The 16,212-nt window shown below is 57.9% G+C and overlaps 1 protein-coding gene across 1 annotated transcript in view; it reads right to left on the bottom strand.

Moving 5' to 3' along the window:
- Window positions 1-5,097, bottom strand: part of PSD2 (pleckstrin and Sec7 domain containing 2) — a 30,909-nt gene extending 25,812 nt beyond the window's left edge. Inside the window, exons 1-3 of the mRNA XM_037061723.1 lie at window positions 4,677-5,097; window positions 1,309-1,758; window positions 718-912 (exon numbers count right to left, since the gene is read on the bottom strand). Of these exons, the coding sequence (XP_036917618.1) occupies window positions 718-912; window positions 1,309-1,758; window positions 4,677-5,050 (1,019 nt within the window). The 5' untranslated portion in view covers window positions 5,051-5,097. The remainder of the gene's footprint in view (window positions 1-717; window positions 913-1,308; window positions 1,759-4,676) is intronic.
- Between the last annotated feature and the right edge of the window lie 11,115 nt (window positions 5,098-16,212).

The following is a 16,212-nucleotide window of genomic DNA, read 5'->3' as shown; positions in this document are numbered from 1 at the left end:
GAAGAGCCACTGAGGAAAGACTGGAGCACAGTCACGTGCTGTGGGAAAACTCTCACAGGGGGAGGGGCTGAAGAGACGAGGGAGGGTGGGGGACGACCACAATAAAGGCTTCTGGTGGCATTAGGTCGGGGGGATCACAGCCTCTCTGGAAGGGGAGCTGGTCATTGTGATTTCTGAGATGGGGCCAGGAGAACAAGGGCAGGAGCCATGTGGTGGCCACGGAAGGTACAGGAAGCTGGACAAAAGGAGCCGTGAGGGACCCAGGAGCATAGCCAAACCCCAGACCTAAGCCCCGAGGTAGCTCACACTTGGGGGTCTCAGGTCTGACCTGTCCCCATTAGCCTTGTGAGCTAGGCCTGCTTCTGTCCTCACTACCATCCTTCATGGCTCCACAACCACATGCCACGGCCCAGTCCCCGAGCCCCGAGGGGCCGCGCTGCCACCACCCCCCTCCCTGAGCGTGTGGGCCTCACCCAGGCAGCCTAGAAAGGAAACAGATGTGGGACAAGGCCAGGAATGAGGACAGCGGCAGGAAGAGGAGCTCTCAGGGACTGCTGGGGCCCTCCAGTCACCAGGCACCCCTAATAGAAGGTGACTAATAGAATAGTCACCTTCTAATAGACACTGCTAATAGTCACTAACAGAAGTCACCCACACCCCTTTCAGGCTGAGGAAGACACTGGGTTTGCCTGGGGTGGTTTGGGAGAGAAAACTCACTTCTTGCCCAGCTGCCGGGCGACGTCACAGCGCTGGAAGCCCTCGAGGTAGTAGAGGCGGCGAGCCAGCCGGCAAGCAGCCTCGCTGACCCCCTGGCACCCGTTGGCCAGTGCGTCGGTGCTGCCGGGCTCCAGCCCCTCTGAGCTGCTGAGCTCTGAGTCCGAGTCAGACAGGCCATCCTTTAGGCTGGGGTCACTGCAGAGGGCGGGCAGAAAGGCGGGGCTCAGTGGCCCCGAGTCAGAGGCCCTGGGAAGGTGCTGGAAGGTCTCCCCAGGACCCTGGAAACCCACACGGGCCAGAGCAGGGAAGGACGCTTCACTGCACCGGGAGGGGATCGAGTCCCTCAGGTAAGACCATTAGCTGCCCCGAAACCCCACAGCAGAACTCGCCAGCCCCACAGGGCTAGACAGGCCTGGAAGGGCAGAACAGGCCAGCGGGACAGCGGTGGGAAGTCTGGGTGCACAGAGAGGACACGATGACCTTGGAGAGGGCTGCTGGCCACTAAGTAGCCCTCGCTTGCTTTGCCTCCTCTGGGTCTATTTCCCCATCTGCTCAATGTCCTCCCAGCTTCCAGCCTGGGCCCGGCCTCACCTGGCTGAGTTCAGCAACTTGTCTGTGTCCTCTTCTTCCTCCTCCTCATCCCCACCTGGGCCCTGGGGTCCATCTTCATGGAAGCCATTGGGCATGGCTGTGAGAGACAGGCGGCTCAGGACGTTCTCGGAGCGGCTGCTGGAGATGGACCGCCGCAGGGGGCTGCCCAGCTCCCCGTCACCGCCGGCTGCTCCCATGTTCCCCTCGGGCCCCACGCCGACAGCGCCCAAGGAAGTCCCTGGCTCTGGGCTGTCACGAGCCCGTTGCTGGATGAGGGGTGTAAGGGGGGCCTCGAAGCTGACACAGCTGTCACTCTCATCCGTGAGGCTCAACACATCCAGGGAGTCGAGGCTGCTGTACTGGGTGCCCCGCAGCAGCTCCGACTCCACGATCTTCTCAAACGTGGCGCTGAAGCCATCCCGAACATCTGGCTCTCCAGGACCATCCAGCCTGCAGGGTGCAAGGACCAGTCAGCATCCTGCCAGAGTGCCCCTGTCACAGGTGCCGGGACTCCCTGAGGGCAGGGAGTGGGCGTGGCTTGTGGCCTGTCCCTTTGTTCAGCCAGCACTACCAGATGCTGGCTGGTGGCTGGGGTGCAGCAGTGAAAGGACAGGCATGCCCCCCTCCAGAGCCCAACCCCTGCCTTGTCCACAGCAGGCGTCAGTGAATGGATGCGAGTCCTCTTCCTCTGGCCTGGCCCACAGGTCTGCTCCCCCCTCACAACTAGTCACAAAGGGTCATAATTTTGTTGTCCTTATAACCTGGGAGGGTCTTAGCTTGGCCGACCACATTGCAGCTCTCAGGCTTTGCCTTAAAGCCACCTCCTCAGAGAGACTGAGGGAGGCAGATCCACACCACCCACCACAATGGCCCCGTCTCATTCTTCTCCACCTTAGGGTAGCTCTTCTCACCCTCCCAGTCCCTATCAGGAGGCAGTCTTCTGACTGTTCCCCTGTTTACCATCTGTGCCCCAGCCCCATCCAACTACCCACGCACAAGGCCAGATGCAGCCAGCACACAGTAGGGGATGGTAAGCCTTGATACATGGGGCCCGGGTGAATAAACAGCTGCTGGTAGCCCCACAGCTCACCGCACTGCCCGTGTCCATGCAGAGCCCTGTGCTGCCCCAGGAGAAGCCTTGGTGCCGGCTGCTAGCCCTGCTGGAGTGCTCTGCCCTCAGGCCAAAGCCTCCGTCCTCATCCTCGTTTCTCCTCCAGGAAGCCTGCCCTGACCACCCCATTTATAACTGAGACCTGCCCCCAGGCACCCAGCCCCTTTTCCTACTTTGTATTCCAAAGCATCACCCTCTTCTAACATACTTTAATACAATAATTTATTATTTTGTGATTTATTATCTGTCTCCCCACTAGACCATAAGCTCCATGAGAGTAGAAAATTTTGTATGTTCTGCTCACTAATGTATCTCCAGCACCTAGAACAAACCATCACACACAGGTGAATGGAGGCATCCTGGAGAGATGCTCAGGTGTGCAGGAAGGTCAGAGAAGGAAGAGGAGAGAGACTAGAGGAGAACAAGACCCAGATAAAAGAAACAAGAAAGAGACAAAAACAGAGACAAGGAGAGAAAGAGAGAAAAGAGAAACAAGATACAGAGAGCAGGGAGACAGAGTGGGGGAGACAGGGAAGAACAGAGCTAGAGACAAAGACAGAAAGAAACATAGAGGCAGCCAGAAGAAACACAAAGGAAGAAGCAGGCTGAGCCCAGCACTTGCAAAGAAGCACAGCCCCCCCACCCCCCACCCCTGTGAGATTCCGGTGAGGCCCAGCTTCTGGCTCAGCCCCTGCTGTCTAGCAGAAACTGAGCTGTGCTTGGAGGACTGGGACGTGCTCCTTCTCCTCAAACAGCGCCTTGGACCCCCTGTGTCTAAGATTTGGTCCCGGTGTATCCCCTGGAGAAAAATACTGGCCCGAGAGTTGTCTTTCATCCCGGTCCCAGCAGGAGCCAAGACTGCAGGCTCACTGGGCCTTCGAGGGGCCAGAGAAAGAAGTGGGGAAGTGGGCAGAAATCTAAAAGGTGGCAGGATGCCTGGCAGGGGACTGGGGTGGTGTGGCCTCTTACTGACCTCCAGCAAAAGGGGAAGGAAGAGAAGGGTCAGAGAGCAGACACCTCAACCTGCCCAGCAAAGGCACCTCTGCCCGTGCTGAGTCCTGAAGACACCTGAGCAACGACCCAGAGCCTGCCCTTGGCGGCCTCTCACCTTATCGTCAGAGCCATGAATGGCTCCCCGACCCATCATCTGCCACCCTCTCATGCACCTGAACAGAACTGGAGGGTGGTTCTGGCAGGGGCTTGAAGACCATGAGCCCAACCTCGGAACTTCCACCTGCTCCCACCTTCAGTCAGCCTAAATACGTGTGAGGCCCACATGCAAACAGTGTGCGCCCAGAAGCCCAGCCCCTGCAGCACACCACTGCCAGCCAGCTGATGCCCCGGGTCCTGCCTGGACAAAAATGCTGTGATGGCCATGGCATAGCCAGCACACACCGGCAACCGACCCCACGTACCACAGTCCTCCCCATGGAGTCCTAGGCACACTCAGCCCTGCACATCCACGTGCAGGCCCAAATGTGTACCCACACAGGCCAGGCACACACAAATACCCTCCACCCACAACCACACAGACTCATATGCACCAGCATGCTTACACAGCCCTGCACATGCACCAATGCACAGCCAGGTACACACATGCTCTCCAGGCACACTCACACACCTCCCACACACTTGCACACCGAGACTTCTATACCATCTTTTTGCAGCCCCACTCTCTTCTAGACATTCCCCTGGCCCATCCCACCCTCCACATCCAACTAGCATCCCCACGATACCAGGTCCCTCCACCTCCTGCTGAGGTCAAGAGAAGAGGGGTGTAATGGCAATAAGTAGGACAGCAGTAAGATTCCTGGTAGAACTCCAGATGGCGCTTAGGCCAGGGTAGCTGGCTGGGATTACCTATAGAGCGGGGTTAGCCTACTGTCGAGGTCAATGGCAGAGGTGGGAGATCCTCATCTGCAGAAAGTGGAGGGATGGACCAGATGGCCTTCTACATCAAGGCATTTTGCAACGCTATGTCCAGCCTGGGGCAGAGGAAGTGTGGCTCTCCCGCCATGCACAGAAACAGCCCTCAGCGGTTTGGGGGTCTGGGGGTGGGGGCACAACAGGCCTGTCGGCCTTCGAAGTCTCCAGGCTGTTTTCCCAGAACACCCAGAAGCTGGGCAAAAGAGGGCCATGAAATTCCCATTTTATGGATGAGAAAAACAAGAACCAAAGAGACTAAATGGCTAGACTCAGGCCACATAGCACGGAGCAGTCAAAAACGGTGAGCCCCGACCCCAAGACACCGACTTACCCCAGCTGAGGGTCCTCGGTGTCCGGATAAAGGCTTCCAGGGGCATCGTCTCCTTCTGCCAGCCCACCAGCCCTCCAAGGCCTGGACTCTGTAGAATCTTCAAGAATGTCTGGGTCTGGCGCCAAGGCTAGACCATTGGTGAGAGAGAGGCCGAGGCTGAGGCTATGGAGGGCCAGGTCCGGGCTCCTTATGGGCTCCTCAGTGTACGCCAGGGTGCCCCTTAGCTCGTGCCTAAGGATGCTGTGGCTACCGTTCAGGTCCACACTGGCTGCCATTCCATTCTGGACCCCGGACTCCTTCGGAGTCTCCAGGCTGGGGTCCCAGGTGGCACTGTGGTCCTCAGGCAGCCCAGATGGGAGCTTCTCCTCCTCCATGGCAGGCACTGCTTCTTCCCCCGTGCTGGCTGCTCCTGGGACTCCACTAGACCTGGCGGCAGATGGCGAGATGAAGGGGTGAGTCAGACAAGGCAGGTGCTTGGGGGTCTAAAGCCCAGTGGACCCAGCACCAGGCAGCCTGCCGGGGGACAGAAGGATGACTGAGATGACCTTTGCAGGCCCTCCTGGCTGGGTCTAGGTTCATGCCATGGTGTCCCCAGTGCCCTGCTCAAAGCAGCCCCACTCACCTCTCCCCGACCCCCTACCATTCCATGTGCCCCAGTCCTGCCTTCCCCGGTACCTCCTATGTGTCTCTGTTGTGCTCTCCAGGATTCACCAAAGGCCTCTGAGGAAGACCCAGGTTGAAAGGGACTAGGGAAGGGTCCAAAACTCCTCCAAGCCCCCTTCCTCTCCCACTGGTGAGTGATGGAGAAAACCCAGGCCGAGACAACAGCCAGCCTCCTCGCCTCTTTGCATGTTGTCTGGCCCTGGCTCCAAGGAAAATGGAGGGAGTTGGGCTTGGGGCTGTCTTTAGAGCGGCGGGGAAGAGAGGAGGCAAGGAAGTCAGCTGAGTGCAACTTTATCAGAAGGGAGGCCACCCCAGAGAAGCCAGAGTGAGCCCTCTGGAGAACCAGCGTGAGGCGCTGTCCAGGGTGCTGGGCGGGTGCAGCGCCACCACGGAGCCTCGCTGAGAACGCAGCTGCCTCCGCTGCCCAGCGCCCAAAGGCCCAGCGCTCGGAGAGAGAAAGAGGGAGCTGGGAGTTCCTTTCCACACCCGGGCTCTGTAGAACTCACTGAGCCCTGAGGAGGGCTCAAGACTCAAGAGGAGTCTGCCATGGGGCGCTCTGGGGAGAGTGTGCACGGGGAAAGCCCTGCTCTGCTCAACTCACTGTGTGACCCTTCGTGGGTCCAGGTCAGGGCTCCTTTTACCCACCCAGGCCAGGCCCACTCCCCTCTGCCCTGCTCTGGGCCTGTTTTTTCTCTGTAAAATGAGGAGACCCATTTTACATGCCATGTCCCCTTTAACATAAAGTGGAACCAGCCCATATTTCCCAGAGGCTTCCTGCCCAACCTAGTTCCAGGTGGGAGGGCAGATGTGATGGTCTGTTCTCCTCCCATCCCCCTGTGCCCCAGCCCCACCCATTCTGGGCGATGTCCACCACCACTCCCTACTGTGCTCCCGAGACCTCTGCTACCAGGGACACAGGTCAGCCCCTCCAAACAACTTCCTGCCTCCCCTGTCCAGGCCTTAGCTGCCCCCAGTACCTCCACTTTCCTCTGGAGAAGGAGTTCTAGGGGGTCAGGGGATGCAGGAGGAGAAGAGGGACTGGCCAGGCTCCCAGGCTGCAACTGAATGAGCTACAGGTATAGTCCCAGGACTTAATGAGACCCATGCTGCCTACCCCTGCCTGGTCATAAGTGTCGCCTGAGGGACTTAAGTTATAGAACGTGAAGCCCTCCCCCCAGACCTCCTGAACCAGAATGGACAGGGAACAGATACAGTAGGATAAATTTCCCACTCAGAGAACATGAACCTGGAGAGGAAAGTGAATCACTTCCGGGCCCTTGCGGGGAGCTCTGACGCCACAGGACACTCAATATTCATTTAACCTTCACTGTCAAACATGAAGTGAAAGAGAAGAGATTAGGACTGGGGTCTGGGGCCCCAACCCACTCCCCCTGGTGCCACCTCCTAGGGTTTTGAAGACTGTGTGAGCATAGATTTTAGTTTAAAAAAAAACCTTCATAGATTTTTTTTTAAAAAACAGTCTGAAGAGAAGAGCTCTAGAATATCTGGGCCCCGGTCCTAGGACACAGGGAACCCCAGGGGCTTGGCCCCGAGTGAGGGATCCTTTCTGGCCTGTCCTAAATCCCTGCTGCTCCAGTTGCTGTTTCTGTGGGCTGTGTGCTCAGAGGAGGAGGGGAAGGGCGGGGGGGGGGGGCGGAGGCCGAGAAAGCCAAGGGGAGGGGAGCGGGGCCTTCTGGCCTGCTGCCTGAGCCCCACTCCTCTGGCCGGCTGTACAGCCCAGGGCCTGGATGAGCATTGGATCTGGGGCACAGGGCTTCACCCCATTCCATCAGGACGCCTCAAGCTCCCACAACCTCGCATGGAGGCTGAGCCCTGCAGGGAGGGCTGCCTCCTCTTTGGTCAGGGCTCTCCCAGAGCTCCCAGCAAAGCCTGGTGTTTGAGAGCGTAAGCGGCTCCACCTGATGCTCAGTATGCACCTGCCTCAAAGCCAGGGTTATGAACAAATAAAGGGCCCCTACATCACCCCCCAACTTCCAGCAGCTACCTCAGGCTGGCTGCAGCCTTACCTGCCCTGCCCTGTCCTCCTGCAGCTGCGAGAGAGATGGAGGGTCTGCCAACACCCGGGACTGGGTTGTGTCCTTGGCTTCTGGGGGTGGGCAGACAAGGAACCGCATTGAGCTCCACTCTGGGCAGGGGGCCCAGAGTCCCTGCCTGGGCTGAGGGCCATGTAAGCCTAGAAATAGCTGAGCCAGGAACCCCTTCTCTTAATGAGCCCAAGTGATAGGCAGATAAAGGGGCTTCAGGGCAGAGGTGTGAAAAAATGCCCCAAGTCCTCACTCTGAACCACTGCGTGCCTTGGGACTCACTGTTCCTTCTGGCCTTGGTGGATCCATCTCCATAATGGGGTCATTACCTCCTTCCCCAGGGCTGGGGGGAGAAATTAAGGTCATAAACACTGGGAGAACTCTGATCCAAGGAAGAACACACTACAGAGATCAAGGAGAAAGGAAGGCAGCTACGGTCTACTCCTTCCACCACCACGATTGACAAATGGAGAAACTATAGCACAGAACCAGAGAAGGCTTTGCCTGAGGTCACGCAGTGAGTAGCTACTTCTAGAATTCGGAGTAGCCTCCCTCTGCACCTGGGTGGGCTGGAGGTGCAGGATGAGCCCCCAGTTTCCCAGGGCCCCATCAGACACTCCCACAAGGTCAAGGGCTCAAATCTTCTCCTGGAAGAGTCCACCCAAAGCAGTGACCCTGCCGACCTGCAGCCCTGCTGGCAAGAGGGGGGGGGAGCGGGCACAGCTGGGCCATAGGGCATGGACCCAAGGAGGTGCCTGCAAATGACGAGCTGGCAGTAGCTAGATCCCCTGCACCCTCCCTCAGCCTGAATCGAGCCCTGCTCCAGGCAGGGCCTCCCGCTAACCACGGCCCTTGGGATGGCCTGGGGTGCAGCAGCCTCTTTTTCAGCACCAACCAAAACGGGGTCCATGATGATAGTGGAACACTGGCTGGGCCAGGGCTAAATGCCAAGCCAGCCACTTTTGAAGTCTCAGTTGCTCCTGAGGCAACCCTGCCCCCTCCCCACTCTCCCTGTGGCAGCTGGTGGGAGTTGTGGGAACAAATTATATCACATCCCTCCCTCACTCACAACCCTCCAACAGCTCCCACTGCCCTGCAGTTAGAGCCCGGTGTCCTCAGCACGGCCCAAAAAGGCCCTGCCTGAACTGGTTCACTGCCCTCTCCCCATCCCCCATTTGTCAGCCACGTGGCCTTCTTTCTGGTCCCTGAGCTCATTCCCACCGCAGGGCCTTTGCACCAGCTGTACCCTTGGCCTAGAATGCTCTTTCCCTACATCTTTAAATGACTGCCTCCTGTCACTCAGGGCTCCCCTCCAACACCGCCTCCTCGGAGAAGCGTTCTGTGACCACCCGGCACTCTCTCACACTCCTCCCCAGAGCAGCACATCTGCTCAGCATCACTTAGCAGAACCAAAACCTCCTTTTCAGTTTGTTTCCTTACTTCCTGCCTAAGCGGGAGCAGGTTCAGTGAGGGTGGGAACTTTGTCACGTTTGCTGTCGTCTCCCCTGGAACCTAGCACCGTGCCCAGCAAACAGTGGGTAATTTTCAATGGCTGGAGGTGATAACCATCCTCTATTGAGAGAGGCTGAGGAACCCGCTTGGGGTCACGGAACTGAAAGTCGCAAGTCTGGCGATCTCCTCGGAACAACGCTGGACTGTCACGGGGATAACCTCGTGTAGTGCCTTCCACGCTGGGATCCAAGCCAGGGGCTGTGAGGAGCCCCAGGAAAGGGCTGGAAGAGGGACCAGACAGGGAGGGCTCCAGGGCCCAGCCCACTCTGTAAGACAGAGGGGAGAATGCATGGGTGCAGGTGCCCACATGCACATCTGTGAGCGAGTCCCAGCACAGGCATGTGTGGGCACATACATGCACACACGTGCACCACACAAACACACATGGAGGGCAGCCCCTCGGGAGGCAGTGTTCCTGCGTGGTGAGGCGGAGATGAGGAGCCCACCTGCCTAGGGCCAGGGTTCAGGGCAGCTAGACCTCCATCACTGGACCTTCCATGCCATCACTGGTATGGCAACCACTCTGCTTTGGGAGAAGCCAAGGGTAGGGAGGGAAGGGACCACCCAGGGCTTCAGGGCAGGGTGGGGAGTGGGGAACACAGAGATCCACTGACCACAGCCGTGCCCGGCGGCATCGGGCGGCTGGGTGGGTTTGGGAGGAGATGGGGCCGTGCAGGGCCCCTTGGTGGCAATGGGGGCCCAGCAGGCAGTTGGGGTAAAGGACCAGGACAGGCAAAATCTAAGAGGCTGTGGGAGGGTCATGGGGCCTTAGCACCCAGGCAGGGCATGTCAAGGAGGCTTCGGTCAGGAAATCGGTCTGGAGAGTCAGTGGGAGGCGAAGCTGAGACCACGGCGGCCCCCGGAGCGGCACTGAGAGCCAAGACTTTCTGGTTCTGCCTCCAGCATGTGAGGGAAGCTTGGGTGGGAGAAACCCCTCACGCCCCATGTACACGAGGAACCCCTAACGATTTCTAAGACCTCTGTGAGCGCCTGACAAAGCTGTGGGTCCCACCCCAGACAGACTCTCACATAAGTGCACAACATTTTGAGTATTTTCTCAGAGGCTCATGGACCTCCAGTGCTCTGGGCATGAACCCCAACCTGGAATGTCCCCAAGGACCCTCTGCCTCTGGTACTGAACACTCAGAGATAGTTCCCTGAAGGCTACTGGAGTGGGAAGGGCAGGGGAGCTAAAACCTTTCGCTCTCAGACCTATCCTCTGCCCACGGGGAACCCCCTCGTACATTCCCATCAGCCCTGCTGCCCTTCCCCACAATTCCTACTACACTGACTCCCTCCCACACCCAGGTTTCAGCACATGGGCTGGGGCTCTTCACACACACACACACACACACAAACACACAAGTGCACACATGGGCGGTTAAATAGGATGATCAATGAAGAGGGCTGGTGTGCAACAGGTGCTCAGAACGCACCTGAGCCAGATGTACCTCCACATCCGTGGGCCACCTGGGACTCCCGGGCACTGGCCGGGCCACTGGCAGTGTGGGCAGCAGGAACTCAGCGGCGTCGCTGGACCACACAGCTCCCCCTGCTCCCCCCACCTGCCTCTGCCCGCCAAGGGGTGTGGAAGGCAGGACCTTCCTGCCGTCCCAGAGCTCTCGGCACCCTCCCTAGACAAAGACCGACCTGGGCCTGCTCCTCCTCACCGTCTCGACAGCCGGGGGCAGGGAGGTGCCCAGGATAACACAGAGGGAATGTCCACCCAGGAGCCCCAGGAACTGCCTTGTTTCCTGAAGTGACCCGAACCCTTCCTAACCTGCTTGGCCTTCCCAGCTTGGACCACCTCGAGCACCAACAAGTGTCTTAGACTGGGACTGTCAGGGTGGTGGTCAGTGCCCCGGCTGTGCAGTCTGAAAGACCTGGCTTCCAGTCCCCGCTCTGCTGCCCACCCGCTGTGCCACCTCAGGGACAGTGGCCCACCTCCCTGAGCCTCAGCGTCCTCCCCTGCCAAATGGGAGTGCTAACAGCATCTGCCATGCAGGGCTGCAGTGAAGACGAAGGCGCCCCACGGTGCAGTGCTCAGCTCAGAGCGGCCACAGGTGCGCAGGGCAGGGCAGCAGCTGCTGCCTCCCAGAATCCTGTCTCGCGCGGGTCTGCAGGGGAACGCGCTGGCTACCCATACTGGGTGTGAAATGCCTAGGACAGCAACGCGGGCAGCACTCACTGGGCCCCAAGGGACATGTGTTCTTGGCAGCCTGCCAGAGCAGGGACCTCAGAGGCCCGGCCTGCAGGTAGAGGCAGGAGACACTCCTGGGATAGCCCAAGAGAGTGGTCCAGAGGGTCCCCACCTTCCCCTGAGGTAGGTGGGGACCCTACAGCTCTGGCCCCACTGATGCCCCCATTCCTGGCCAGGCACCCTCCTGGAGTTCTCAAGACACAAGAGACACACCACATGCAGGGCAAGAGCCAGGTGCCTGGGACATCCTTAAAAGGCATTCGTCCCCTTTACGTAGTACCAGTCTGGGGTCCTCAGTGAACCCAGCACCACCACGCCTTCCTCCTCTCATTTTGGCCTCTGAAGAACCAGCTTGCTTTGGGTTGTGGGGATCTAGAGGCCTCCTCTTCCTGGCCCTGGGGAGGGCAGAGGTGCCTGGGCTCCGGTTGCACATTTGCATCTTATCTGCACGTGCCCTGCAGCCTGCTGGGACTTCCGGGAGGCCCTGGGCCCAGCTCCTCAAAGGTCATCCTTTGACATCTCCCAGCTTGCTTCTCTTCTTCCCAGAGCCATTTGGCACCCTCATTTGCTTAATATTTGCATACATCTGCATTCTGGTTGGGAGAGCCCTCAGCGCTGCTGAAATTCAAAATGTCTGCTGTCAAATCCCACATCATGTTCATAACTGGTGACTCCACGCCCAACTGACTTCCCTACGGGGTGACCTCTCCGTTATCTGGGACCACAACACCTAGGCTGCTCAGATGAAGTGGCGGTTTCATCCTCCCGGAGCTCCAGAGGGCACCCGGGGCTCGCCCTGCTTCCTGAGCCACATTACACCCACGAGCCTGCGGATTTAGAGTTGAACCCCAAGGGCTCTGTAATGGACTGACCAAGTGCAAGCCCTCCCAACCGACCTGCTCAGGTAAGACGCCTGGGGGGGAGGGGGCAGAACCAAGAGGCTCAATCTCTGAGCAGCCTCCCGGCCTCCCCATCTGGGCCAAAGCCAGGAGAGGTAGACTAAGAAATTTTACCTCCCTTCTCTTTGCCCGGTTTTCACTTACACTGTACTCTCTAGATCCTCACATTTTCTGTCCACTCCATCCCAAGAAAACCCGCCCTGCCTCATCCCTGTGACTTCCTCCCCTTCCCCTCCTCCTTTCCTCTTCTCCATCCTCTCCTCTCCATTGGAGGACTTCCGCACGGGATCTTACAAAGGTTGTAGTCTCCTCGGGGCCAGCTGAGGATCAGGAGCACGGGACACAGAGCGAGCAGGTGTGAAAGGCGAGTACTGGGCCATTCCACTATCGCCTCCCTGTCCCTCCTATTCAGCCATTGCCCCTTGATGGGAGATTTGGTTGCTGACAAAATCCCCACCCCTCGAAGGGTGGTCCAGGGGCCGGAGAGAGAGTCGGGATTGACACCAACATTTGGGTGCAGAGCCCCTCAAAGGACTGAGCTGCCATTCCTGAGACAGGGAGGACTGGGTGGAGCAGGTCTGGGGAGGAAGACTGGGGGCCCAGCTTCGGACAGTTTGAGGTGTCCAGTAGGCAAGGCCATTGAGATGCTGGGTAGCTACTGGAGCTCAGAAGAGAGGTCAAAATTGGGGTATAAATTTGGGAGCTGGAAGCACGCAGGTGGTGCTTAAAGCCAGGGATCGGAGCAGATGCACACAGGAGTGAAGGTAGACGAGGACGAGCGGCCAGGCGGGGGTGGAGTCCTGGGCCCTCCGAAATGAAGGGGTGGGGGTAGGGGAAGAGGAGAATGAGAGGAGCAACTCGTGAGGTGGAAGGAAAACAGGAGAATGGCTATCCTGGAGGTCAAGGAATCTTTTAAGGAAGAGGGAGAGATTCAATGTGTCAAATGCCACTGATGAGGGCTGAGAACTGGTCGTCGGTGACCTTGAGAAGAGCAGTCAGCGAAGGCAAAGGGAGGCAAAGCCACCTGGAGGGAAGTTGAGAGAGTCGGGGCGGGGACACGGAGACTCAGACTCTGGACTCTGAGTCCAGACAAGCGTCCGGGGAGTTTTGCTGCAAATGGGGAACAGAAGTTCTTCTGTTTTTAAAAGATTTTATTTATTGACTTCTGGGGAGGGGAAAGGACAGAGAAAGAGAGGGAGAAAAACATCAATGTGTGGTTGGCCCTTGTGTGTCCCCTACTGGGGACCTGATCTGCAACCCAGGCATGTGCCCTGACTGGGAATCAGTGGCGACTCTGCTTTGCAGTCCGCCGCTCAATCACACCAGCCAGGGCTGCCTCCGTTTTCTCAAAGGGGCAGGAAGCAATGTCAGCAGCTATGAGGGGGGGACTGGGCAAGGGGCGCTTGGGCTGAGGGGAGAAGAGAAAGTATGAAGTAGTCTTCAGGTAGCGGTGGGGGGGGTTGGCACTCGGGACTCAGGACCCAGGGTGGCACTGCTGCACAGTCCTGAAAACCCACCTGAAGTTCACGGTTTTGACCTTAAAGTGAGACCAGCTGGGCTAGAGGTTTTTGCCAGCCCCATCCAGCTGCACAGGTCAGATGTGGAGCGGGCCGGGTGATGGATCTGACCAGGGTTGGGTTTTTACCAAGCAACTATGAAGAAACAAAATGAGGGAAGGGAGGTGGGGGGTCTGCAAGGCAGGGGTCATCCTGATGAATAGTGGCGGCTGCCTCTGAGCCGGCCCCTGGCCCCTTCTCAAAGTCCCTCCCTGCTGGTGCCTGTGAGGTCCCCATCCATTCATTCCCTGCGGTGGGTTACGTGTGACCTTCCCTCTGCCCTCATCCCAAAGTGAGCTTTAAGTGGGTGCCCACAGGTAACCACCAAGACCTGGAGAAATGAGCTTCCCACATACTGTTCCTCGGACCTGGAAAGAACCTCAGTCCTCACACACCCGAAACCACATCCTCCGCCGCCTTCCGGAGCCATCACACAGCAGCCCTCCCCACCTCCAGTCGGACCCCAGCGCCCGTTCAGCCTGCCTCCTACAGCGCCCCCCACTGCACACCACCTGCCACGCCCCAGTCCCAGCAGGGCCACCACACCGCCGACTCCACTCCCTCTGCACACCTTACACAGCAGCCCCAAATGCAGTGTGCTGGCCAATCCTGCCCCATCCTCCTCAAAGTGCCTTCTTCAGCACCCGCAACTGCCCCATCACTCCCCCGTTTAAAACCCTTCTGTGGCTCCGGGTGGGCATCTGTGGTCCGGGTCCCACCCCCGTTCTTCCTGCCATGCCCGCCTTCCATCTCCCCTCCTCCTACCCCGCAGTGCGTTCCCTGGGCCTCTCCCCAACTCCGACAGCACCTCCCCTGAGTTGTGGCTCGCCCCACCCCCAACTCCCGAAGCTGCGAACCCCTTGAAGGCCCCATCAGTGTCTTTTTAATCACCCTTCTCCAACGTATGTTCTGAAGAGAGTTTCGGTTGGTTTTGCTGCCCAAAACCAAGTGCATGGGTGACCTGGTGGATGAAGCTCCTGGAGGCAGCGAGGGGGGACCAATGGAGCCGAACAAAGGGCCTCCTTAGCCAAGTGACGTAACTCGGCAGCACCCAGCACCGGTCAAGCTAATGACATGTGCCTCCTGATAGGACGCACTGAGAAGCACACATCCCCTGCGGGGTATTCCTGCAAAAAAACTGTTCAGCCTGAATCCGCTCATGAGGAAGCAATACCACAAATCGGGAGTGTAGAACCTTCTACAAGGGGACTGGGCAGGACTCTTTAAGACTGACAGTATCATAAAGACCTTTTTTAAAAATAGGAGGATTATTCCAGATTAAAGGAGACTGAAAAGACATAACTGAACATTATGCTTGTGTGATGCTTGATCAAAAAAATTTTAAACAGCTATAAAGGACATTACAGGGACAACTAGAAAAGTTGGAATATGGATTACGTATCAGGTTAAATTGCATCACTAATTTCTTGGATATGTTAATAGTATAGTCATGTAGAAAAATGTCCTCATCTCAGGAAATTTATGCTGAAGTATTTAGAGATGAATTGTTATTACTGTCAAAAGGTTCAAAGAGGAAGAAAAAATGTGTGCAAAATGTCAACAGTTGGCAAATGCAGTTCTGTGGGCAAAGGGCATATAGGTGTGTGTTCATTGTACCATCAGGTGTGACGTGATAAAAGGGGAGAAGGAAGGGGATAAAGGGGGACACTGTGAAGAGTGGGGCTCAGGGCCTGACGTGCCGGGTGGGGGCAGCCCACAGGCTGGGCTGTAGACCTGGCCCAGGCCGGGCTGGGCACTGGAGTCCCCGGGGCCAGGCAGACACAGCCCTGGAGCAGCTAACCACCGAACGAGGGTCAAGACCTCAAGGAAGTGAGCTCAGCTGTGAGCAAACCCTCTCGGGAGGACAAGGGCTCTGCAGGGAACAGCCAGGTCTCAGGAAGACCAGCAGGGCAGCCCTCGGCCAGGGCAGGGCTGGGAGGAACATGAGCCCGGCCCCACCTCGGCCTGAGCCGTGATAAGGAATCGAGTCTGCCCCAGCCGAGCCCTCCCCACACACCCCCCTCCAGGGGCGACAGCCTGAGTGTATCCTCCCATGTGAGAAGCCAGGCTAAATATGGAGCCTCAGACATAAGATGCCACTCAAAACAGATTTCCCTGGAAAAGACCATCTGGCAAAGAGTATCGTCTGTCGAGAGAAGCAGTGTCTTTCTCCTGCAAGCTGACATCCAGAACGAGAATGTCTCCAACCCACCTCTCTAAAAGACCCTAGCTAGTGCCTCAGTTTCCCCCAAGGTCACCCCCCTGCTGCAGGCAGAAAGACACTCAGCCCCACCTCCCTCCGTAGTTGTATCTGCAAAGAAGAAGATGGGACTGGGGACGTAGGTCCAAGCCTCAAGCAGTTCTGCTCAGGTGCAAATCCTGATTCTGCCACTCACTACCTCAGTGACTTTGAACAAGCAGCTTCTCCCTGACCCTCGGTATGCTCCCTCGCAAAGCGGGGAAAACGGAAACACCTCCTTCACAAGTGGCTGTGCGTATGAAAGCACTTAGCACCGTGGTTGTACTCAATAGATGGGAAAGCTGGGTGAGGTGCTGGCCCCCACCCCTCTCTCTCAGACCCGTCAAGAGCAGGAAAGCCTCCCTTCCAGCCGGCTTTGTGCCCTCCCTCCAGGATACACTGCAGGTCAGGTCAGCTTGGGG

This window comes from Sturnira hondurensis, unplaced genomic scaffold (genome assembly GCF_014824575.4).
Source record: "Sturnira hondurensis isolate 20B ecotype Veracruz unplaced genomic scaffold, ASM1482457v3 Scaffold0001120, whole genome shotgun sequence".
Classification (NCBI taxonomy): Eukaryota; Metazoa; Chordata; class Mammalia; order Chiroptera; family Phyllostomidae; genus Sturnira; species Sturnira hondurensis.
Note: the sequence above shows the minus strand (reverse complement) of the source record. Positions and strands in the feature narration are given on the sequence as shown.